Here is a 19,622-nt window from a genome sequence, read left to right on the forward strand (position 1 = left end):
TTACTTTCACTGTTCTGAATAGTAGGACTTCCCACCAGGTTCTCAACAACATAGCTACGGTTGCCAGAAGAAGAAGTTGATAAACTTCTAACACTCAAAAGTGGCATGTACACTTTATCTGCTCTCTTAGCCTTAACTTCATTTATAAGGTCATCCAAAAGTGGTTCAGGGTAGCCACGATGCATGAACATACTTTTCAGAAGGGAACATTCTTCAAAAAAGTCTTTATCCAGACTTATCATTCTTGAAGCCCTCACTAATTGGCTTTTTATAACTGACCTCTTTTGATAAAAAGGATGGCTACTAGAAAAATGGAGGAATGTGTTGGAGTATGTACTTTTCCTATAAATCTTTGCTACAAAGTTAGCTAAATCATAATTTTTTACCAGCCAGATATCTAAGTACGCTATAGTATCTGTGCTGAATGTGGATGTAAATTGTAAGAAGTGAGTAGTACTATTGAAAAAATCCAACATGTTCCTACTAACACATTCATCTCCATTGATTAAAATAAAAATATCGTCAAGGTAACGTGTATAAAAGACAAGGGAATCACGAATCATGTCACTCTTGAACACGTATTCCGATTCCCAGTATGCCATAACAAAGTTTGCAATACTAGCTCCGCAAGGTGACCCCATCGCTACCCCCACTTTTTGCAGATAAAATTGTCCTGGAACTTAAAATAATTTTTAGATAATACTAAATCAATAAGTTCCATGACCAAACTAATCTCTACAACCGTAGCATTGTTTTTCTTCAACATTAAATCTACCTATTCTATAGCAATATTGTGGGGAATGCAAGTGTATAAATCTCTCACATTGATAGTAAGAAAGTTAAAGTTCACATTGAATTCGAGGGCCTCAATCTTTTTCAAAAATGTCCATGAGTCCTTACAAATTTGATTCTCATGGACTAAATATTACTGCAAAATGGCATCCACCACTTTAGCACAAGAGTATGTAGGTGAACTTCGACTATCGACTAATGGTCTCAATGGAGAATTTTCCATACTCTTGTGTATCTTGGGGATGCCAAAAATAAAAGGATACCTAGGGTAAGTTGTTGACAAATAGTTGTAAATCCTCTGTTCAATTCTGCCTTCTATATACATATCCTCAATACAGTTTTTAATTAAACTGTATGCCTTATTCACCTCTGAACGTGAGCTCGCATCATACGAACTAGTGTTCAATAGTGCATTCATACGTTGTTGATAATCAACGTTGTCAAAAACAACTAAACCCCCACCCTTATCCGGTTTACAAAAATGTAAACCCTGTGACGTGATATATTGCAAATGTTCACGTTCTTCCTTACTCATATTATGAGAAGCCTTATGCTTACACACATCCTTAACAACATGTCTAATATCCAGCTCACAAAGTTGTTCAAAAATTTGCAGAACCGGGTGCAAAGGGGGGTTGTACGTACTAGATATATGGAATTTGTCGGGATCATCAGTGTTTAAAACATTACCCATAATCAAATTAAAATTCAACTTCCTAGTGAAAGTTTTGATGTCAACAATAGTATTAACTACATTCATTGGCTGAGATGGAACAAAAGTAAGGCCTTTAGACAGAAATTCTACAATATCTTGACAGAATTCAGTAGTTGAGAAATTATACAATTTGAAGTCCCCTGTTTTATTCATAACAATAACTGGATATTGTTTACCACCTCGATTATCTAAATTGATAAGACAGTCAAAATCCAATTGTTGTTCATCCTGCAGATCTGACATAGAACCTATTAGTTCGTTGTTGGACATTGATACTATTTCAGACAGTTCAACATGATGGTAAAAGGTAAACTCATTCAAGTCTTGTTCTTGTTGAATTTTGGCTTGTCCCTGTTTTGGTTCGGTTGGAAGTTCTTCTATTTTGTCCTGGCTCCCGTGAAGGGAGCATGCCAAAAATTCTGCTGTTGTTGGGAGTGGACGTTGTTACAATTACCCTGATGACCACTCCATAGTCTCTTGCTCCATTAGGCCTCACCCTGATCCACAGGAGTAATATTATCACTAGTTGTACTGTGATTGTTATCAGTCATGGTATCCCTTCTGCCTTCATTAGGGTAAACCACCACTTTAGAATCATCACCGCAGTTGTTACTAACAAAATTATTACCAGAGGACTTTGATGTTTGGCCAGGAGAAACATGACTTTTTCTCCAAACCTGAGCAGGCGAAGGGTCTGGGTATGCAGTACCAAGATGGTACGCTTTATTGTCCCTTTCAAGTTTCTTAAGTTTATTCACCTTCCGTTTTGACATTTACTAGTTGATACTTGTAAAAACTCAACCGTACTCATATTTATATCTCCAAAACTCAAGGTCAAGTTTGATATTCTTATCCAGATCAGTTACTAAATGAGATAAATCATCGACCCACAAACTGTAATGTTTCTCCATTAATTCAAGTAACTCAAATCCTTGGTGGTCAAACAGCTTAATTAAATCATTATGAAATACAGAATTGGCTTCTAAACCTGTAGGGTATGAGTGCCGCCATAACCCTTTTGGCACCACCCTCCGAGTTAAACATTCACGGAAGTACGTTATTTCTAGTTGTAGTTTTATTAATTTAATTAAATACGCATCAAAAGATTTAAGTTTTGATACTATATTGTCTGAAAATGAATTGTTACCTTGATCTAGAACTTGGCCATTAATTTCAGCTCGAAACTTTCCTGATAGAGTAATACCATCCGCTAGCCATTAAGCCAATGATGGACAACCGGTGTAGCTCTCGGTCCTATATGGTGCCGCTACACCTGATTGACCTAGGTGTGGAATTTGCAAATGATTGTCATGTTGGCTTGCCATAACAGGTACTAAAAGGTTAGACCTGCTTGATTCCACTGGATGTGCTCCAATATTTAAATCCAAATTAGGGACTGATGTGACTGGTACCAATGCCTCATGAGATGTTACAGCATTAGATGTCACACTGTTAACTCGTGGTGTTCTATACACAGTATTTTGTGGCTTGGTTACTTGATCCAGTATTCGAATCACTGAGCCATTAAGCAGCCCTCTTGGGTTCACTACGGAGTTGTGACCAACCAAATTCTCTTGTGTGGCCGTTCTCGCCTTTGAACGGTCACTATTAACAGGAGAATGATGTTGTCGTGCTGTTACAAGTGCTGAAGTTAAAGACTGGCAAATTTCCTGTTGGTCCGTATCAAGCCGATCCAGTCTCATAAAAATAGATTCAATCTTTCTAAATATGGAATCCAACATACTGCTAGGAACCAACCTCTGATTAGAGTCTAACAAATCACCAGTAGGGTTAGCAGCATTAGCATTAGTGACGCTTGCATTAGATCTTAATACCTCCGGTGTTTCACGTGGATTAAACGGACTTGTACTAGCAGCCGAACCCGATGCCATACTAAACAAAGAACACAAAAATGGCAGTCAAACTAATAAAAGAAAAATTCTGGTTTGGCAAGCTACCAAGAAAATCCACAGAATTAATAAAATGAAACTGTTAGAAATCCACTAGTATAATGAAATGTAACTGTTTAAAGGTCACCAAGTTTCACAACACAAAGCTGTAGATAATCCACAGGTTTATTAAAACAAAACTGTTTGAAGCGCTTTTCATTTGCCTAACTGGCAAAATTTATCAGAAACATATTCAAAAGAGAAAAGACTTCATTTTATAAGAACAACTGGTTAACATTAACCAATTATGACACATTAGCTTTAAAAATTTAAAGGCACCCTAATGTATAAAACAGCAACTCCGTACACGTAAACAACAGCAATTTACTAGTCTGCAATACTAACTTTAACACTCTACACTAAATAGCTGATGACAACATAATAGAGTGGGTGACTGTCACTAAGTAACCAATTTAAGAAAAAGTCGGAAATCTACCTCTTTAAACTTTTTAATTTTAATACACTACTAATGGAACAAGTATCATTTAAACCTGGTGGACTGTTGGCATTCAGCCTAACTTGCCAAGTTATTTCCAGTTCTTCTAACTTTAGGGGTATAGGACCACCCCTACTGTCATACTTAACTTGGTCTATAATAATGAACTTAAAGGCATGATCTTGATTGCTGAAGATGTGCTTAGCTAAAGCATTCTCTAGTCTGTGTTTCAGAAATTCCATATTGAAGACATTATTATATTATTCTAGTCTGTGTTTATTAATCGCATATAGGTATTCATATATCCTGTCGCGGAGCCTCCGCTCCATTTTTCCTATATAGAAAACAGGACAAAATTTACAGCTAGCTAAATAAACTACAAAACTGGAATTACAATTAAATTTGTCCTTAAGTTTGTATTGTGTACCACTGATGTTGAAATTATTGGTGACATCCACGTATTTACAATAATTACAGCTTTCGCACTTGTTCATACCACTACAGCGAACTGTTGGAATACTTTTTTGTTCCAAGAGGGTCTTTAAATTCTTCCCTCTTCTAAAAGTCACCCTGGGAAAATCACCTATTTTAGTGTGTATATTTGGATTTGTTTTAAATAATTCCCAGTTTTTCTGTAGTATTCCAATACATAAGTAACTATGCATAGTGTAGGTGGTAATAAAACTTAACAAGGCATCTTTACCTTCACTGTTCTGAATAGTAGGACTTCCCACCAGGTTTTTTACACTGCAAACAAAGTTAGAGGCATTCTAGACCAAAGTAGCAAACTTTATTACAGACCTGTCATGTAGGATTCACAACTGTCTTGGCTTAAAACAAATACATTAGTTAGAACTACAATACCTAATTTACACCCAGTTGTTCACAGTGCATAATCTTATCTATGACCATGATAATTGCTCCTCCCTAAAAATCCTTTGGCAACATTTGTTGTACTGAGAGTTATGATCCACTGAAATTTTTTTTCTGACCATCACAAAGTCAAATAATGCTGCAGGAAGTGTTCTGTATTCCTGTTATGTCATTAAACATTGAAGCAAGTTACCACTTCCACTAAAACAAAATAAAAGGCTTCAAACTCAAATTAAAACAATCCCTACCTGACTGCCTCCTGGCTGTGCTCATCTAACTCACCAGGATAATGTGGTGTCTTCACACCACTACCTTGTCTATAAGACATTTGGCTTACGTATACCTTAAGCATGTACTATCCCATTCACATTTCTCTATAAATTTCTCAGCTTTTCCTTCAATTTCTCCAAATTACTACTTTTCCTTGTCATCTCGTCCAAACACTTCTTCCAAAAGAAAAGGATTACATACTTTCTTTATTTTGGCAGAAAACATACACTCCCACTCATCTTTAGATTTTTCCCATAGCAAACTATTGATCAAATCACTCCTATGTTAGCTAACTTCTTTTATTATCCAAAATAAATGTAAGTATGCTAAAAACACAGGGTTTAATAAACCTAATCCCCTTCCTCTTTCTTGCAAAAAGTGACATGGTTTAAATGAATACCCCCAAAAATAATAAAAGAACTGAAAAGTATGATTTGCCTTACAACTACAAAAAAGAAAAATGCGCCCTACATATCCTAATTCAGCCATAATATTAGTATTAGGGACATAAACCGTTTATAAAAAGGAGACTCAAAAACATTCCATTTATCCAAAGTTAGATGAACATCATCAAGCATTTTATCTAATTGTAATATCTAAACCTGTGCAATCCCAAAAGTAACTCCTAATATAGTTATACTATCTTGTCTAAAACGAATCTCACTGGAAATGAGATTAAAACCAAATCCTAGACATTTTTGGATATTTAACCCAAGACCTACAGATTGTAATATAGTTTTGACATGAAACAGAAGTTGATCCAGGTGATCTTATTTTGGGTCTATACTAGTTTGCCAAAATGTAATTCAGGCAAACACCTATTCTTAACCTCATTCCCTTAGGAAAGTTCAAAGTGTCTTTTACCTTTGGGAAAGACAATTTGTGTTACATGAAGCCAATAGGTGGAGAAGTAGAATTTCTTTGTATAGGCGTTTTGTTGATGATGCTTTTATTTTATGGCAGGGTGATGAGAATTATCTCCAACAATTTGTATCTTTTATAAAGAAAATGACTACATTTTTTCAGTTCACGGTCACACTTACAAGTACAGAGATTGACTTTTTAGATGTTAGGGTAAAACAGGATAGAGAAGGTTTTAAGACGGCTCTATATAGAAAGGATTGCTGGAGAAACAGCCTATTCACCTATGATAGCATGCACCTGAGATTCACTTTTAGAAATATAGTGAAGAGGCAGGTTAGCAGAGTATCCAGGATATGTACAGAAGAGATAGTGTTTGAAGCCAAGATAGAAAAGTTGGAAAAACATTTTATGAACAGAGGTTATAGGCAAACATTAGTTTGTAGTGTGACTAGCCACAAAGCGGAGTATAGAAAAGGTAAGATGGGTCCTTTGCTAAGAAGTAACCTAAGTCACGATGATACTGAATGTAACAACAGTATAGGGAGTGAAGTATCAAAAACTAGAATGATATTGACATATAGTAACAACATTCATGGGGTGTGTAATATAATAAAGAAAAATGGGAACATTTTAAAAACTGATGAGAAACTAGCAGGACTAGTAGGAGATCAACCTAATTTTGGTTTTAGAAGAAACAAGAACCTTAAGGATATACTGGGACAGGAAAAAATGAATGAAAAGAAAAAAACGTATTATTAAGTAAGGTACGAGATCAAGTGGCTCATGCAAAGCGTGTGGTTTCATTAATAAGGAAACTAGTTTTAAACATCCGGTCACACTAAGGAATTTTGAATTTAAGGCTAAGGCTACATGTTGGACAAAAGATATTGTTTATCTTGCCGAATGTCAACTATGTTCATGTTTTTATGTAGGAAAAAACAATAATATGCTTAAGGTTAGGATCCTGCAACATTTATCCTCGATCCGAACCAAAAATCAACACAATGCACTATATAGGCACATCAATGAAAGAGAGGGACATCACTTTAAGTTTAGGTCAATATGGAATATGCATAAGAGCTTTAGAGGGGGAGATATAAAAAACTATACTGAAAGGGAAGAAACAAGGTGGATAATTGAACTTCAGGCTCATAAAGATCCAGGGCTTAATGAGGTTATTCCTATGAAGCCCGTCTTGAAGAACAGGCGGGTACAATACTGAAATGTGGTTGGTTGCCAGTATGAATATGATTGGCTGTTACTAATATAAAAGGTATCTTGGTACTTTCATAATCTATCTGATGAAGAATAAGAACCCGAAAGTGCTTATCACAAGATTGGATGTATTGCTGTTTATGGTTTTAACATTGTCTTATTAAATGACGTTTTTCAATTTTACATAGTGTTGATCTGCATCGATCTCTGTTGGACTGTTGTGTCGCTGTTCAGAAGGCAGATCTTTAGTGTGCTCTCCATATCTTTTGTTTTAAAATAAATAAAAATAAATAAAATAGTGATTGTTTTTTGACAGCCACCAGAACTAAACTCAGCAGGGCCTTACTATGTCTAGGCAATTCCAATTCTCTGGCACAGCTAAAAAAAGCCATTTCCTTAGTGACACCAATTTGCTCACCCAATATTTTTGACAGAATAGTCTGTAAGTAATATTTAAAGTCTGCCAACTCATTACACTCACAAAAATGTCCCCGATTACCTTTTTCGTCTCTATCATACCTCTAACATTTGCAATCTACCTGAGGAATAAATTCTTTGGAGTCTGCTTGAGGTATAAAATACCTATGCATATACTTCCAAGCAAAGATCCTAAATCATCCAGACTTTCTTGCATATTTGGGAGCCATTGTTTCTTTGTGAATTGTTTATCCACTCTCACTTTACAATCCTTTCTAATCTTCTGTAATTGATTCCTATAGTTATCATGCAGTATTTTATATGCCCTACTAATTATCCTTTTTTAACAGCAGCATTTCATAATTTCCTTTCCCTTTCTTTATACATTTTCCTCTTAAATGACAAAGTCCCTTGCAGTTATAATTTTCATTTTAACCACCACATAGTCTAATATTTAATGAAACAGATTTTCTTTTTCCTTGCTAGTTATATATGCATAGACCTCTATGATTCTATAAACATGTTCTTTCCACCTCACTTCCACAACAGTTGATTTTCTCATTGTTAACAATACTGCATCTAGTATTTTCACTTTTTTTAATACAACACAGCCACTGAAGAACAAAGTTAATATTCTAAGTTTTATTTTATATTATATTTCCACCCAACATTTTTTTCTGTTTGCAATTTTTCTTCACTTTTCTGGAATTTTACATCCTCTAACATAATAATATTTATATCACATTTAACACATCATCCTAGTAGCCTACCCATGTTACTGTTTTAATAATGCTATCCACGATTACTCTAAAATTATTGCTTTTCCTTCTTTTAAGTTTAGGGGAAATATTTTTAAATGTTTATTTTCTTATTTTTACTCTTTCCCCAACTTTCTACACCCCCTGCATTCAGGCATATACCTTTTTGCTGTATGTCCTTTCTTCCCACATTAGTTACATTGTACCTTGTCATACTCATTAATTAAATGAGAAAATCCCCAAGAAAAAAAAAACATAATTTAGGCTGGCCAGCATATGTTAATATCCCTCTATGACCAGTGATAAAAATAACACTTGGCAAACATTTCACCATTTTTTCTCACTTCAAAACAGCTTCCAACTTCCACCCTCCATTCTGTATGTTTCTGTCCTCTTTAACTTTCGCAATATTATCAACAGTTTCACACAGACCCTGCATGCATTTTTTAACACTGTCTGCTTCTAGTTCATCAGTTCTAAACTGCAAAGTGACTTTTTTTAACACTGAAGTTACTACCAGGAAAACAAATAATTATTCAATGGATAAATGTCCTTCTTTTTGTTACACTGTTCCAGAAATGTTATCATCAGTCCATCAGTTTCAAATGTTAAGTCACAAAAAGTTTCTGTCCCGATATGTATAAAAGACCAAATTTCTATCTGCCTCTGTGGCATAGATGGACTATGACCCACGTGAACAGAGTTCAATTAGTGTCTCAGGCAACTGATGGAGCAGCAGACAGGACTGGGCATGCTGATCCTGGGGGGAACTGTGGTATATGGGCATTTCCAGATGTCTACCCCTGGTGGAGGCTAGGGACATCACCACAGGAGGTGTGGTCAGTGGGGGCATTGGGGCTTGGCTGAGCTGCTGCAGAGGTAGGACATGAGTAATACATTGCACATCACCCAGGACAATGCCAAGCTACAACAAACCCCCCAAACAGAAGTTCAGATGTGCTGAGCCCCATTGCCTGTGATCTCTGACCCATCCCAGTGATTACCAGAATAAGTCTATGGGGATATGGAGTGGCAGGTTGACCTGGCATGAATGGGATATGAGGGCTAGGCCATAAACAATGAAGAAAGGATGGGAGGAAAAGGCAAAAAAAAAATAAAAAAGACAGAATTTCTTCAGCTTTAAAAGCAACCACAGTTACCAAATTGTCCTGTACATAATATCTGCTTATTACAGGGTGGTTTTTGTTCTTATTGCAGCAGCTGAGCTTCTCTTTTTTTTAAACAGTTCATTGCTACTCTCCTCTTCTACTTTCTGTCACTGCTGCATACGTTTTAGTTACTGCATTATCTGCTGTCACTAAACTAGACACCTTCTCAGTTTGTTGCTGCTTTCTTCTTTTACTTTCTGTCACTGCTGCATACATTTTAGTTACTGCATTATCTGCTGTCACTAAACTAGACACCTTCTCAGTTTGTTGCTGCTTTCTTCTTTTACTTTCTGTCACTGCTGCATACGTTTTAGTTACTGCATTATCTGCTGTCACTAAACTAGACACCTTCTCAGTTTGTTGCTGCTTTCTTCTTTAATTTCTGTCACTGGCGCATAAGTTTTAGTTACTGCATTATTTGCTGTCACTAAACTAGACACCTTCTCAGTTTGTTGCTGCTTTCTTCTTTACTTTCTGTCACTGCTGCATACGTTTTAGTTACTGCATTATCTGCTGTCACTAAACTAGACACCTTCTCAGTTTGTTGCTGCTTTCTTCTTTTACTTTCTGTCACTGCTGCATACGTTTTAGTTACTGCATTATCTGCTGTCACTAAACTAGACACCTTCTCAGTTTGTTGCTGCTTTCTTCTTTTACTTTCTGTCACTGCTGCATACGTTTTAGTTACTGCATTATCTGCTGTCACTAAACTAGACACCTTCTCAGTTTGTTGCTGCTTTCTTCTTTTACTTGCTGTCACTGCTGCATACGTTTTAGTTACTACAGTCTCTGCTGCCAGATAACCAGATACCTCCGCAGGTTGTCGCTGCTTTCCTTTTTCACTTTCTGTTGCTGCTACATCATTTTTAATGGTTGCATTCTGTGCTGTCATATCATCTGGTTCCTTTTCCACATTACCGCCCTCAGCATTTCTGAAAAAGCTATCTGCCATCTCACTCCATGAACAAAACAGAACTGTCACCTGGATCATGCTACTCGATTATTTTTTAACAGAACATCATCTGCAAGCCCTCCTGACACCAGTTCTGTTATCTACACCACTTTACCAGATTCATGTATGTCCTTCTCCAGGGAGACAGCTAAACACTACTCATTTGTAATATCCACTACATAGGAATCTTTATTTAAATTCAGAAACTCCATATTGAAGACATTATTATATTATTCGTATATTATTTTGATGACGTCATAGGCTATAAGCAGATGAAAGACCTTTGTCAATAAAGGAGCGTTGCTGAAACTCTTGGTATGGACCTGCTTGGAACATTTGGACTTTACATTATTATTATTATATTATTATTTAACATGCATCTCTTGCTCATAATAGCTTGCTGCAGCCTGTTGTTTTTGTATACTATTACACACTGTGTGTATTGTGAGTACCTACTAGAGGGCTTTGTAAATATGTTTGACTCATATCTGTTATGTTCTATCTGTGTTATCTGGAGCTTTTCTCCCCAGGCCTCTGCTGAAAATGGACATATATCCAGTCAGACTATCCCAGTCAACAAATGTAAAATAAATAAATAAATAAATAACTAAATAAATAAATAAAAATAAATTATTCTCCAAATGTTCACATTCCACCTCCAAACTCTCCATTGTTTTTCTCTCCTCCTTCATGCTGCTTCGCTTAGGCCTCTTCCTAGCTGCTGTAAGAGCCCTCCAACACTAACTATCAGCTCCAAAGAGTAGGAAAAGTTCCTTGATGTCGTGACCAAATTTCTCTAGTAGTGTAAGTACCATCTCAGGTCTACCCTGAAAAGAGACCACTTGTCTAGTGGGACTAACCCTGTCAAAAAGGATAAATAAATAAAAATATAAAAGAGCAATTCCAGAACATAAGTCTTTCCCAGAACTCCAAACAGGAGAGGTACACCATAAACCCTCTATTTGTTGTTTTTGTAAATCAGTTAAAACAAGAACATCAAGTAAACAGAATATATTAGCAGAAACCATATCACAAAAATCCGCAATAAACAACTTCTTTTTTCATTAATTAAACTACTAACATTTAGACTATAACTGGCTATTCCATCCCTTCCTTTTGTTAACATTTTTTTTGTTCATTGTTTTAATTTTCCCTTACAAAATCTTGTACTAAATGTAATATTTTATCCTTTTACATTCACTCTCTGCTGTATGAGGAATATTGTCACTAACATTGCTGTCTTTTCCTCCGTCTTCCTCCAAAGCAATGTCAGCAGTTGCCTGCAGATGATCACTGATACAATTATCACCTGTTCCTGATTGTGCAGGTAAACGAGCAACCTCATTAGTATCAACCTCTTCTCCCTTCCTAACAATATTAGCAACAACAGTAGAAATAGCGTTTGCAGTTAGTAAAGGTAGTTGGTAAATCAGATTCTTTAAAAATTGAGCAATGCAGATGTATTACATTTCCTACACATGGGACCAAAATGTGATTTAGAGTGCCCTGTTCTGAATGAAATGGAATACAGATCCAGAAAAAAAGTTTTGGGGCTTGCCCCTGTAAGAAACATATGCACTATATCCATTAATCAGTACTACACTTGGTAAATGCTTTCTTTTCCCATCAAGATTCATCAAGAAAAATTGGGAGGTTTGAAGAGTAGCATAATGGTTAAGGTGTGTACCTTAAAGGCACAAGGTGCAGGGTTTAATTTTCACATGAGATAATTGGCTAGGCTTAATACAGCCTACCAGGACAGTCAGCTTAGTAGAAATTTATAAACTTGTGAGAAAGACCAAATTTTCCACACCCCATTCCAGAACCTTCATTTTTCATAGACAGCATAAAAATAAAAAGAAAAGCACTTTGTCAAATCAGTGTCCAGGATACCTGCAGGATGAAATTGTACCATAATATGTCTTTTAAAGTCCATAGACAAAGGACAAAACATCATACTGAGCACAGGGTCGCCAAAATGCTTTTAACTCAACTTGACATGCACACACACACACACACACACACACACACACACACACACACACACACAAAACAATCTGCAGTGTGAAAAATTTCAAGCATTATTTCATAAAAAGTTTCTTTTCCATGTGTATAAATGCACACGCATCTCTCACTCCAAATCTCAAGGGAACAATAACATAATCTTAAACATCTTATCTATTTAATGGTTGTTCAGCTTTAGAAGTAATTCCTAACACTGATATATTAGTCCTTTTAAGAGAAGAAATATTTGTCACTGAAATGTGTTTTTATACTGCAGAAGCATTAGAAACAGCAGGCTGTGTAGAAGAAGGTGTACTCATCATTTGGGTCAGTAAAGGTTACAATATCAACAGTTATTGTTTTAACCTATAATGTCACTTCCTGCTCAACATTTACCACTAAGCATTCAGGTTGCATTTTGTAGGTAAGTCAGCTCCAGGACATTTCCGACCCAATTTCAGGTTCTTCAATGTCTAACATCTCCTTCAAATCATGTCGATAATCCAGCTGATGAAATTAGAGTAACTTCAACATAATCAGAACGTTCACATACACCATCAATCTGAGCGGAATTTTACATGTTGCAATTACACTTCGTCCCATGACAAAAGATTCATCTTCTCAAAGAGTAAGAACACGTTCCCTGATGACATGGCCAAATTTCCACTTGAAGTAGAAATACCATCTTCTGTCTCCCTTGTAAAGAGGCAATTAGTCGTGTGTGACTAGTCCAGTCACAAAGAATAAACAGTATTAGTGTCCTATCACCTCTGTTTTCACATGCCATCTTATTTTCTTATTAACTGTTTTCATACCTTGTTGTCATCACTGTAGAAGTGCTGAAGGCAGTGGATTAAGTGTTTTACAAGACTTCCCTGTTCTTGGGAAAAATATAAAATGGATGAGGGTTCAACTCATGAAGTACACTTTATTGGTATGCAACTGAAAATATAGCTGTTCTACATTGGGAATCACAGTTGGTTTGGTTGCTATGCGAACATCAGTGGTTATTCAAACATTATTTTTGGCTTTTTTTTCTCAGCTGTTGTGCAACTCTTAAGTTTATGTTTTTTCAGCCTCCTGGTTGCTTTACCTATTATTTGGCATGATAGCAAGATCTGATAATTTCCAGATTATTCTACAATCTCATTGTTGGTATATATATATAGCAGAGAGTGTGGGGGACACAACCCCTCAACTTGGGAAATGTAGGGTTTCTTGCCCCCCTGCAAATACATTTGTTTTTATTTATATTTTTTTTGTTGTATTTTTTTTTTTTTTCTTTTTAGATTCAGTGTTTGGAGTGTTTGATATTTGATGATAAAATCACAGACACCCACACTGACACACGCACACACACACACACACACACACATATATATATATATGGAAACACTTTATATTCTCAAAATACTGAAATGTCGCATTTCAGTATCTGAGACTATGCAGTCGAAGTGTTGAAATAGCGGAAGTGCATAATCGCGAATTCGAATATCTCGAATTCGCGGTTATGGCTTTATGCTACGTAATGTCCGGGGTTGTATGTGGAAGTTGTGCGGTGCCGTGTGTGGAGTTAGGTGTAATGTCAGGAAAGTGAGTATTTTGTAAGGGTTTTGGGTGGTAGTTTGAGTGTATGTGAGTGTGCTGATATGTGTGATGTGCGTGTGTGTGTGTGTGTGTGTGTGTGTGTGTGTGTGTGTGTGTGTGTGTGTGTGTGTGAGAGAGAGGGACTGTAGAATGTGTGTGTGAGTTTGCTTTTGTTTGCTGTTTGTGCAATCTCGGAATTAGTATATATAAGTAGTAGATGTGTGGGGGGCACAACCCCCCCACATGGGGGGTGCAGGTGGGCTTGCCCCCCTGCTTATTTGTGATGTATGCTTGTGGATATGTGTTGTTTTGTTTGTTTATTTCGTGGTGTGGTTGTTGTGGTATATGTGTGGTCTGGTGTGAGTTTGGTGTTTTAAATTTCGCGGTTTTGGGCTTTCAGTGTTGTGTGGATTCGATTTCATGGTCTCAAAAACTGAAATTCGAGATTTCAGTCTTTTGAGATTATGAAGTGAATCAATATATATATATATATATATATATATATATATATGCGTGTGTGTGTGTGTAAAACGCCTGGACATCCGGTCCAGTATCCTATCAAGCTCCAACCTGATTCTAGCTACCCTCCTCCTTAATCTACCTACCTTCTCTCATATCCTTCTCTTTCCTCATTTCTCACTCGTCTTCATAGTATCGATAGTACTACATACCAACAACCTGTTTTTTTTTCTAAATAATCCTTTGATTCCTGACTGACTTGTTCTTACTGCATAGATATACACTGAATAATCCTTTGATTCCTGACTAAATTGTTGTTACTGCATAGATATACACGGAATAATCCTGTGATTCCTGACTAACTTGTTGTTACTGTATAGATATACACTGAAACCTGTACAAAACTGTTAGATTAGTTAACTTTACTTTACTGTAAATATTCTTGTATATACCATTTGTGATGTAAATTTTCGACTTTAATGACCATAATTGTAACTGGAGCTTTTCTCCTCGGGTCTCCACTGAAAACAGGCCTTTGGCTCAGCTGGACCAACCCGGTTAACAAATGAGAATAAATAAATAAAATAAATATATGTAAATGTGGATTGCCATATGGGGATTCAGGAAGGAGGGTTGCCTCCTGCTGAAGCTTCAGTCAAGTTAGTGCTAGTAAAATGTAACAGAGCCACCTTCTGAACAGCTTTCACAAGAACAGACAAACAAGAAAGGCATTTGCCACTGCTTCAGATGAAAGCAGAGTAACTTGTGGTGCCAGCATGCAACCTAAGGAGTGTCACCATCAAGGAAAATATACTCTCGTTTCATCTCTGTGGGAGTGGAACTGTTTGACTGCATCACTAATCAACAAATGTAATGGCCACTAAATGATTTTTTCAGATCTGTATGCTCCAGTCCATGGAAAGAAGCGGGTACAAAAATACCCGTCCTGTTAAACCCTTCACCCATTTCCTTAAACGGGTACAAAAATACCCGTCCTGTTAAACCCTTCACCCATTTCCTTAAACGGGTACAAAAATACCCGTCCTGTTAAACCCTTCACCCATTTCCTTAAATGGGTACAAAAATACCCGTCCTGTTAAACCCTTCACCCATTTCCTTAAACAGGTACAAAAATACCCGTCCTGTTAAACCCTTCACCCATTTCCTTAAACGGGTACAAAAATACCCATCCTGTTAAACCCTTCACCCATTTCCTTAAACGGGTACAAAAATACCCGTCCTGTTAAAACCTTCACCCATTTCCTTAAATGGGTAAAAAAATACCCGTCCTGTTAAACCCTTCACCCATTTCCTTAAACGGGTACAAAAATACCCGTCCTGTTAAACCCTTCACCCATTTCCTTAAACGGGTACAAAAATACCTGTCCTGTTAAACCCTTCACCCATTTCCTTAAACGGGTACAAAAATACCTGTCCTGTTAAACCCTTCACCCATTTCCTTAAACAGGTACAAAAATACCCGTCCTGTTAAACCCTTCACCCATTTCCTTAAACGGGTACAAAAATACCCATCCTGTTAAACCCTTCACCCATTTCCTTAAACGGGTACAAAAATTCCCGTCCTGTTAAACCCTTCACCCATTTCCTTAAACAGGTACAAAAATACCCGTCCTGTTAAACCCTTCACCCATTTCCTTAAACGGGTACAAAAATACCCGTCCTGTTAAACCCTTCACCCATTCCTTATACAAATGCTTCAGGAAATTGGAGTAACTTTCACAGCCAAAGGGTTTTCGATGATTGGTGATGGGGGTGAATTTCATAGCATAACAAAATCAATGAACAGGTGAGTTATCTTAATCAAGCTTTGCATCATAACAGAGCAAGAGATGCAGTACCCACTTAAACTAAGTAAACAATTTGTTTCAGAATTTATGGAAAGTAAGGAAATAACTTATTGCGGATTTTATGGAGATACTGATGGACTAGGATACAAATATATGTTAATGTATTTAAGCACATGTGATGACCAAAAAAAACAAGTGTGCTTATTGCAAGCTGGAAATAGTTATCAAATCCCATTCTGATACTCAAATCCTCCAGGTTTTAGTATCCTTAGCTACTCTGACAGACTAACAGCTGTGCCCCACTACTCAGCATCATACAGACCCTTTTAGGATGATCTCTGCTTAGCCTGGCATGTTATGAATGAACTGGCACTCTCTGAAGGCCTTTAGCTAAATAAAACCAGTGGTAAAGCAAAGACTCCTTCTAGAGATTTAAACATATTCTACCACATCAACACAAAGTATTACGACACATACCTAACCCAGCATATTCCCCATTTCTGGAATATGCTGCCCTTACTTATCAAATAGAGTACTTCCCTAAAAACCTTTAAAGCCAGTCTGGATGACTGAAGGGTGATTGCAAATTTTCTCCAGGAATATGTGGAGAAAGTTTACTTAATGAGGGATATTGTTAGCCTTCCAGTAATATTGGATGAAATGGCTGAGTTCTTTGATGGTATTCTGTGACCATAAGGTTAATTACAACCTATAAGCCTATAAGCCACACTTAATACCCTGACATCTTCATTAACTGGTAACATTTTGCCCAGGCTTACTTTCAGACTGGTGATCTTTTCAAGGGATGGGAGGTTGACATAATGGTTAAGGTGTTTACCTTACAGACACATTCTCAGATGAGAGTAATTGGCAGTGCTTAAAATGGTCTCCAAGGGTAGTGCTAATCTATGATCCTAAGCAAAAAAAGGAATTTCATATATTTTTTTTCAGTCATGAACAAATGTCATTATTTTTCAGCTTGAAGTATCACAGTAAACAGCAGAAAAAAAAAGACCAGACCAAGGTCTCAATAGCTAATAAGAAAGAGAGAGACAGAGAGAACAATCTTGCCTTTTGAATCTGTTTAGAAATAGGGATACTGTTCATTAATGTGGATTCCAAAGGGGTTCTATATAAAGCTGAGTTTCTGACTCGTCAAAACTTGGCATTCTTGGAGATTGTTTGCCTGAAAACTGGCTGCTATTTCCAAAAACATGGTTTTAGCTTACTTAACTGCTTGTTGTTAGCACTGGGTTGTACTTGCAACAAATAATATAATAAAATAAAATAATATATAATAAAATATAATATATAATATAATAAAATGTGGTATTTCACACAAAATCACTTCAGTTTGCCACTTATGAATAACTTCTTTAATTTGTCTATTCCCATATATAGAGATCAGAATGCCAGAATTTTCTGACAGATGCAGTGTTCGGTGACTGTAACGCATTTGTGGATGTTGGCCCATATGTACAGTCCTGTATATTAGACATGTGTAACTGTGTAGAATCCTCAAATAACTGTATGTGCAGTGTTGCAACGGAATATTCTAGGCAATGTGCCCATGCTGGAGGGGAACCCAAGAACTGGCGAACCAACAACTTCTGCAGTAAGTGCTCTATAACTGATTCTGCAACTGATTAATAATTATGGACTTTGGCTGTGTTTCACAGGAAATAACCACAAAACAGATTATTGTCAGATATTTAATCATCAGACCTTGCCTAGTTATACGTAATCACTATTACAAAATGTTGGATGCTACATTTAAAATTCAGAATACAAACTGTTTATATGCTATGTATGAGATACAGTTAGGGGATTTCTGCATGTAATCTATATATTTTGAAAATTATAAAAGTATACTTTATTTCATCAGAGAACAGTGTTTGACAGTGTTTAACTTTACTGCAGCAGGGAATTTTGTCCCTATGGATATTTATATTCTAAAAGCAATGTCCCTTACTGGTTGCTTCAAACAGCAGTATACAAGCTTATCAATTCCAGCTACATATTTCTGTATTTTTGTGACTCCCTTTTTATACCCATTACACTCTTATTCTTTACCGTAGCAGTTGTCATAATGTTTGAATTTTGGTTTGTTATACTCTTGAATGGTATATTTATATTTTTTATTACATGTTAGTGTAATGCATATTTTATGCTGTGGCAAAATGTATTACCTTAAGATTTAACTCAGGTTCTGAGTCATATCAGGATGCCAAAGTGAAGATACATTATTGTTATAATTACCTTTCCAATCTTATTTAAGCATGTTTGATGTCAGACAGACACCAAGTTAAAGTGAAGTAGTAGAAATTGGCGGCTGATTGTGTTTTAGAAAAAGTAGAATAAGGTCCTTAAGTCCTCTTCCAGAAATCTCATTCCTTCCCTTTCAGTATGTTTTGCTTTAAAGATTTTCTGCATTTATCATCTAATTCATACCAAGAAACATGCTGTCTCATATTACCTTATGTAGGTAATTCTGCAAACAGCAGCAATAGTGTAAAATGGTGCATTCTGATGACCCATGGTGTGGAAATCTTCAGTGCTAATCCCTTGATGCTACATTGCTGGTAATCTGTATTCGGTCAGCAGGTCTGGAAGAATAAATTACTGTGCTTCACTTTGATACAGCAAGAGAACTCTGGTCCTTCTCTCTCATGAAGAATTCACTCAGGTCTCCACCTCTTCCTCACGTTTTGCTAATAAGAAGCAGGGTTTGACATTGGATCACAACTGATTCAGATTTGAATAATGCAATAGTAACCAATCATCTTATTATAGCTGTTCTGTGGAATTCTCCTGCTACTCTAACACATCATGGATTTTCAGTGAAGGTACTCACAGCATTTAACTGGAGCAATGGTGAAAGATCACACTGTGGGCACCCACACAGAGGCAAAATTGAATTCTCTAGGTGAAGAGTTTGCATATGATGTATGCAGCAAAGACCAGAGAGAATGTTTTTAGCAACATCTGAAGCAGAGGTGGAGACCTGAGTGAATTCTTCATGAGACAGAGAAGTACCAGAGTTCCCTTGCTACAATAAGTTCCTCACAAAAAACAAGCCACCCTGGTGGACATCAAGCATAAATAGTTTATACAACAAGAGGAAGAAACTAAAGTCTAAGAATAAGAGGCGACTGACTCAGCAGAGGAAGGATACCTTCCACAGCTTGAACAAGCAAATTAGATATCTTGTAAAGTACTCTAAAGCCATTTACAAAGCTAAACTAGTATCCTTAGCCAAGGATAATCACAATGCATTCTTTAGCTACGTAAGAAATCTAAAAGAGAAGGCTCAGCATTGTGCCAAACTAGTAGTGGATGGTACCACTCATACTG

At 36.6% G+C, this 19,622-nt stretch overlaps 1 protein-coding gene across 1 annotated transcript in view; it reads left to right on the top strand.

Annotated features, from left to right (window-relative positions):
• Positions 1-19,622, top strand: part of LOC122791457 (mucin-2-like) — a 508,385-nt gene that overhangs the window by 132,054 nt on the left and 356,709 nt on the right. The window contains exon 8 of the mRNA XM_044059202.1: positions 17,670-17,883. Coding sequence (XP_043915137.1) covers positions 17,670-17,883 — 214 coding nt within the window. The remainder of the gene's footprint in view (positions 1-17,669; positions 17,884-19,622) is intronic.

This window comes from Protopterus annectens, chromosome 17.part0 (assembly GCF_019279795.1).
Source record: "Protopterus annectens isolate FY-2018-M chromosome 17.part0, PAN1.0, whole genome shotgun sequence".
Lineage (NCBI taxonomy): Eukaryota > Metazoa > Chordata > Ceratodontiformes > Protopteridae > Protopterus > Protopterus annectens.